Raw genomic sequence first — 6,287 nt, forward strand, 5'->3', positions numbered from 1 at the left:
GGGAGCCACGTGGCGGGTGCCCCCCTCCCCCCCACGTCCTCCTGCCCCCCGCTGGGCCCCGCTGGGCGGGACTCCACTCGGGCACTGGCCTCGTCCTGCCCCGCGCGCCCTGTGACACGTGCCCGGCGCCGCTGTTTCAGGGATCACGGTGCTGCTGTCCCTCACCGTCTTCATGCTGCTGGTGGCTGAGATCATGCCCGCGACGTCCGACTCGGTGCCCCTGATCGGTAAGCGGGGCCGGGCTCCGCCTGGGGCCGCGGGGCCCAGAAGGCGCGCAGCAGGTCCTCTGCCGCAGGGGGGGACCCGCCGTCACCGGTCAGTGTGGCCCTCGCCTCCGCTCGCCACGTGAGGGCCGGGGGCCAGCCTTGCGGTCGGGCCTGCCACGCGGACTCGCCCCTTCCCCCCAGGCAGCCCCATCCGCCTCGGCTTGTCACGGAGCCGAGGTTTTACCGCTGGAGACGCGTTATTGCAGCTCACGTCGTGTCCCCCGAATCCTGTTAAAGTGGGAGCTGCCCACGCTTCAGCCCTTCCCGCTCGGGGTGTCCGTGGGAGGCACGGGAGGGGAGTCAGCGGGACGGGCGCAAGGCATGACCTCTGCCCCGGGAGGGACGACGGGGGCGGGAGACGCCGTCCCCCGGCCGCTCACGGGAGGAAGCTCGTGCAGAGGCCCGCGCGGGGGTCCAGGGCTGCAGCTGCTGCCCCCCCCCATGCCCGCCGAGCGTGACGCGTGTGCCGCGAGCCCCGTGTGTGCTGCGTGTGCCGCGTGTGCCGCGTGTGCCGTGTGTGGCGCGAGCCCCGTGTGTGCCGCATGTGCCGCGTGTGCCGTGTGTGGCGCGTGTGCCGCGAGCCCCGCGTGTGGCGCGTGTGCCGCGAGCCCCGCGTGTGCCGCGAGCCCCGCGTGTGCCGCGAGCCCCGCGTGTGCCGCGAGCCCCGTGTGTGCCGCGAGCCCCGCGTGTGCCGCGTGTGCCCCGTGTGTGGCGCGTGTGCCGCGAGCCCCGTGTGCCCCGCGTGTGCCGCGAGCCCCGCGTGTGCCGCGTGTGCCGCATGTGCCGCGTGTGCCGCGTGTGCCGTGTGTGGCGCGTGTGCCGCGAGCCCTGTGTGTGCCGCGTGTGGCGCGTGTGACGCGAGCCCCGCGTGTGGCGCGTGTGCCGCGAGCCCCGCGTGTGCCGCGTGTGCCCCGTGTGTGGCGCGTGTGCCGCGAGCCCCGTGTGCCCTGCGTGTGCCGCGTGTGCCGCGGGGGCCGGCCTCACCGCCGCGCTCTCCCCGCAGCCCAGTACTTCGCCAGCACCATGGTCATCGTGGGCCTGTCCGTGGTCGTCACGGTCATCGTGCTGCAGTACCACCACCACGACCCCGACGGCGGCAAGATGCCCAAGTGGGTACGTCCTGCGCCCCGCCGCGGCTCAGGCCCTCCCCCCCTTCCCCGGGGGTCTCTCGCGGGACCAGCCCCCCCAGGGGCCCCTCGCGGGACCAGTCCACCCACAGCCAGCACCAGGAGCCGCATGGCCCTTCCCCTGTGGCTCAGCCTGGGGGACACTCCGGTGGACGTGCTCCTGGGGTCCCTGCACCCCAGGGGGGGCTCCCCCGCGGCCCGCTCTACGTTCTGCTAGCTCAGTGTCCTTTAACTTACTGTGGAGAACCTTGCGGCCAAGGCCACGGCCGCGTAGTTGGATCTGCAGAACAGGAGCGTAGAGAGTGAGACACAGGACGGCGTGGAAACACGTGCGTTCGGTGCACAGGGAGGTGGTGCGACCCAAAGGCTAAGCAAGCAAAGGTTGGTGGTTACCTGTGGCGGGCGTGGTCACCTGTGGCGGGCGGGCCTGGGGTGAAATGGTCTAGGTGAGAAATTAACAGACGATGTAACGGAATAGCCTGTCACCTTAGCCCAGGTCGCCGCACGCCTCCCCCACGCCCACCGAGCGGGGTGACGTCTGCGGGTGACCAGCCCGCCACAGCCCCTGCTCCCCCCGGTCTCGTGCCCCAAGCCCCGTTCCCACACCTGCTGACACTCAGGAAACCCGGCGAGGGCAGAGCAGGGCCTGGGCCCTCCCCGCCTCACCTCGGTGTGACAACGCCCGGGGCGGGGGGTGGGGGCCGCCCCACCTGCTTCTCACCAGGCCGAGGGGCCGTGGGAGCCACAGAAGCCCTCTCGTGTCAGGGTGGGCCTGTCCTGCGGACCCACGACCTTGCGTCCAAAGCTCAGAACGGGGCCTGGGTCTCAGCGACATGCTCAGTGTTGCTGCAGGACACAAGGCACGTTCCCTTCACCTCCTGGATCAGAGACGCCTCTGCCGTCTGAAAACACCCATCATGCCGTGATTTACAGTTACCCAGAAGGTAACTTAGGGATCGCTTTTTGGATGATTTGAAACATTTCGTGAGTTTGTAGCATGTACACTTTTAAAGTTAGTGAAATTTAAAACGGTGGTAAGACTTCCTGGCGTAACCTACAACAGCCAAGATGTGGAGGCAACCTGGGCCTCCCTCACGGATGGTGGCATGGACACACAATGGAATATTACTCAGCCATGAAAAAGAACGGGACCTCGCCATCTGCACCAACGTGGATGGACCTAGAGGGCATCGTGCTGAGTGGAGTGAGTCAGACAGAGACACACAGATGCCGTGTATTTCACTTATACGTGGAAGATTTTAAAAATCGGCTCTATGACACCGCGTGCCCCCTTCTCCACGGCAAACCCTTACTCTTAAAACGACCCTCTGTTGTGGCTCGTCGCTTCGGCAGTGGGCGCCGCCTCCCTCACGAGTGCCGTCGCCACGGTCCTGGGAGTACAAGCCGGGACACATTTGCTCACATCGTTCTGCATTCTCACCCAGCTCTCTGTCACCCCGACACCCTTTCCGTCTGTCCGTCCGTTTGAAATAGGCAATACCTCTACGTGTTTCGAAAGCCAACACAAAAGCCAAGCTACACGCGGGGAAACCTGTCGCCGCCACCGATGCCGGTGGCCGTTTAGGGCGATTCCATCTCGTTTCTTCCAGGGCTATTTACGCACATGCAAGAGCAGAGACACACGCACGTCTTACGTCCCAAGTGACGTAAAGATGAGACGTGATGACACGAAGCCGTTTGTAATGCCCCGGGAGCACGTCACTGTTCCAGAAACATCTTAATGGAGAGCGATGATTGGTCACGCGTCAGCGCAGGAGCACGTGACAGCCAGGGGCTGCGTGCGACGCGCGAGGTTTGTCCCTCTCGCCGTCGTTCTGCACGGCAGGCTGTGCTTTCCTTTCTCTCCACGTACGTCTATCTGAAGCATAATAACAACCGCTAAGGGACTTTACAGGGGTCCGCCGCCATGAAGGAGACACTGCCGAGAGCGGCGGCATCATGCGACATTTGCACAGCCGGAAACAAACGTGTGACCCAACAGAAGAGGTCGCGGGCACAGCGTGAGGAATGCGGAGCGCGTGACTTCATCGTCTGAGACGCGTTAGCCTTGGAAGCACATGACTCAGGCGATGGAACTCAGGGTCGTCGCGGCGTGAGGACCATGAAGCCCGAGACATGGCCCAGCGGCCGAGCCGCCCCTCAGCTGTCCTGGCGCACACCCACCTCTGGGTCTGGACTCGCTCACCGTCTGGCTCTGGTCCAGGGTTTCCGGTGCTTTCCAGGGTGGGTGCTGGGCGAGGGTCACCGGCGTTCGGGAGAGAGCCCTGCAGAGGTCCACATGCGATAAGCGACTAGACCCCCACGAGCTCTGAGTCAACGCCTCAGCCTCTTGGAACCTCAACTGCTTTGTCTGTAAAGTGGGGAGATTATACTCAGGTTGCCCACGTGACACGGCCTGATGAGCCACCTGGAGCAGGCGTCCTTGTTTGCACCGGTCAGGAAACCGATCGAGGTTCAGCAGACAGGCCCCGCCAGGGGGTGTGGGCGGGCGCGGCACGGCGCCCGCGGAGACCGAGGGCCTTCGTCACAGCCGCAGTGACGCCGCCGCCACACCTGCTCTCGTCACCTGTCTCCAGAACGTCCTTACAGGTGGGACGCGCACCTGTCACGTCGCCACCGGATTCGCCCGCCATCGGGCACCAACGTGGAAGCGAAATCAGTCTTCGGGCGATGCCAGCCCAGGACGTGGGGTTAGGGGTCCCTCAGCCTCCCTCACCCAGAGAGCTTTCGGCGTCTTGGCTTTTTGCTGTTTTTGTGTGTTTTGACAGAGCCCCCACTAAATAGAATTACCTGACAGTTCTGTTTATTAACTATGTCGCGACAGCCTGATGCCCCTTGACAAGCGGGCACCTGTTGGCAAAGCCCCGCCCCGCAGTCCTGGGGGCCCGCCCCCCTCGTTTTCTGTTCCACGTGGTCGACTTTCCCCAACTCGCTCTTTGTCAGGTTAATTTCGAAACCCCCGCGTCATGCTAGGACATCAGCGCAGGGTGGCGGCCCGGTGTCGCTGTCACGACCCCTGCGAGCCAGGGGCTCACGCGCCATCTGACAGATGCGGCTGGGCTGCCTCTGAAATTGTTAAATGCGTGGGGAGCCCGTGTGTGTTGGCGGGGGAGCCCCGGAGTCCTCAGGGGAGGCAGGTCCGTAGGCCCCGGCACTGGCGAGGACGAGGCGGGGGTGAGGGGGGGCGGGCGAGGACCGGGGGCGGGAGGCGGGGCCAGCGCGGCGCCCTCCCGGTGGGGCGCCCCTAACGCTCACTTGCCCCCCCAGACCAGGGTCGTCCTGCTGAACTGGTGCGCCTGGTTCCTGCGCATGAAGCGGCCGGGCGAGGAGCGCGTGCGGCCGGCCTGCCAGCTCGCGCGGCGCCGCGGCAGCCTGGCCAGCGTGGACCTGGGCGCGGGGCCCGCGCCGCCCGCCGCCAACGGCGACCTGCTCTACCTGGGCTTCCGCGGCCTGGACGCCGTGCGCTGCGGCCCGGCGCCCGACGTGGGCGCGCTGTGCGGCCGCCTGGCCTGCTCGCCCGCGCGCGCGGGCACGGGCCCCGACGGCGACCCGGACCTGGCGCGCATCCTGGACGAGGTGCGCTACCTGGCCGCGCGCTTCCGCCGCCAGGACGAGAGCGCGGCGCGGGGCAGCGAGTGGAAGTTCGCGGCGTGCGTGGTGGACCGCCTGTGCCTCATGGCCTTCTCCGTGTTCACCGTGCTCTGCACCGTGGGCATCCTCATGTCCGCGCCCAACTTCGTGGACGCCGTGTCCAAGGACTTCGCGTGACGGGCCCGGCGCGGCCCCGGGGGTCCCTGTCGCGCCGCTGTCGGTCCCGTCTGTCGGGGACCCTGCCGCTTCCAGGAAGAGGTGGCCTCTCCTCGCTTCGTTGACCCCTTCGGAGGGGCCATTCCACATCCCTGGAACGTGCTTCCCGCTGCGGGACCACCCGCGGGTCCTTCCCCCCCCCCCCCCCCCCCCCCCCCCCCCCCCCCCCCCCCCCCCCCCCCCCCCCCCCCCCGCCCCCCGTGTCCAGGGGAGCCTGTCACAGAGTCGGGTGGCAGGGAGCCCCACGCAGTGGGCTTGCATGCCTGCATGTCACTCGCGTGGAGGTCCGCGTGGCCGTGGGCGGCATCTGCTTTTGCCTGTGCACAAACCTAGATTGAACTAATAATGATAATAAGCAACCGTGCTCGCTGAATCCATCCACAGAACGGGCTGGGAAAAGGAAACTCAACTCAGCCGACCTAAAAGTGAAAACCCGACTGCTGGTTTTTCTACTACTCAGATTTTATGTACCAAAGACGGTTGGTGGAGAGACGCAGTCTTATGCTGTTTCTGCATTTCCAAAAAAAAAAGGGAGAAAGACAGTTGGTCTTGTGAGTTATGCTTTTACCAGCCTGACTGCTGACACCCCAGACTCAGTCAGGGGGTCTCTGTGGACTCCAGGCGACTCAGGGGTCCTGTGCTGTCCCATGATGCTGGGGAATCGAGTTCACTGTGTCCCACAAAATGCAAAGGGCAGCTGAGTTCTCTGAGAGTCAACAGCCCAGTGTAGCAGCTAGAGTGAAATTACACCAGGTTAGACAGTTTTTAAAGAATAAGAATTAGATGCTTCATGTGTACGGACAGTGGTTAGTCTTAGAACTTGGTGGACCTACGTAGTGTGCAAGTGTCCTGTACTTTTTCTCCGTGTGTCTGGGCCGGGGGCCAGGGCCCGGGACCTCCGTTGGCTCCCTGAGTGGCAGGCATGCGGGAGGATGGCGTGGCCGATGGCCTTCCTGCATGACAAGCCCACTGTGGTCAGCTGCGGGGTGGTGTCTGGCTAACGGTGCTGACGGCCAGCGGCTACTGCTTCTGGCTTTTGGGGGTCTGCGCCCCTACGCCCGTCTAC

The 6,287-nt window shown here is 65.4% G+C and overlaps 1 protein-coding gene across 3 annotated transcripts in view; it reads left to right on the plus strand.

Annotated features, from left to right (window-relative positions):
- CHRNA7 (cholinergic receptor nicotinic alpha 7 subunit) overlaps nt 1–5,361 on the plus strand; it is a 43,051-nt gene extending 37,690 nt beyond the window's left edge. For all 3 annotated transcript variants that reach the window (XM_036232068.1, XM_016154870.2, XM_036232069.1), the window contains 3 exons: nt 141–227; nt 1,270–1,379; nt 4,682–5,361. In XM_036232068.1, coding sequence (XP_036087961.1) covers nt 141–227; nt 1,270–1,379; nt 4,682–5,182 — 698 coding nt within the window. In that variant the 3' untranslated portion in view covers nt 5,183–5,361. The remainder of the gene's footprint in view (nt 1–140; nt 228–1,269; nt 1,380–4,681) is intronic.
- Nucleotides 5,362–6,287: the final 926 nt, after the last annotated feature.

This window comes from Rousettus aegyptiacus, unplaced genomic scaffold (assembly GCF_014176215.1).
Source record: "Rousettus aegyptiacus isolate mRouAeg1 unplaced genomic scaffold, mRouAeg1.p scaffold_m13_p_14, whole genome shotgun sequence".
In the NCBI taxonomy this organism is placed as follows: Eukaryota; Metazoa; Chordata; class Mammalia; order Chiroptera; family Pteropodidae; genus Rousettus; species Rousettus aegyptiacus.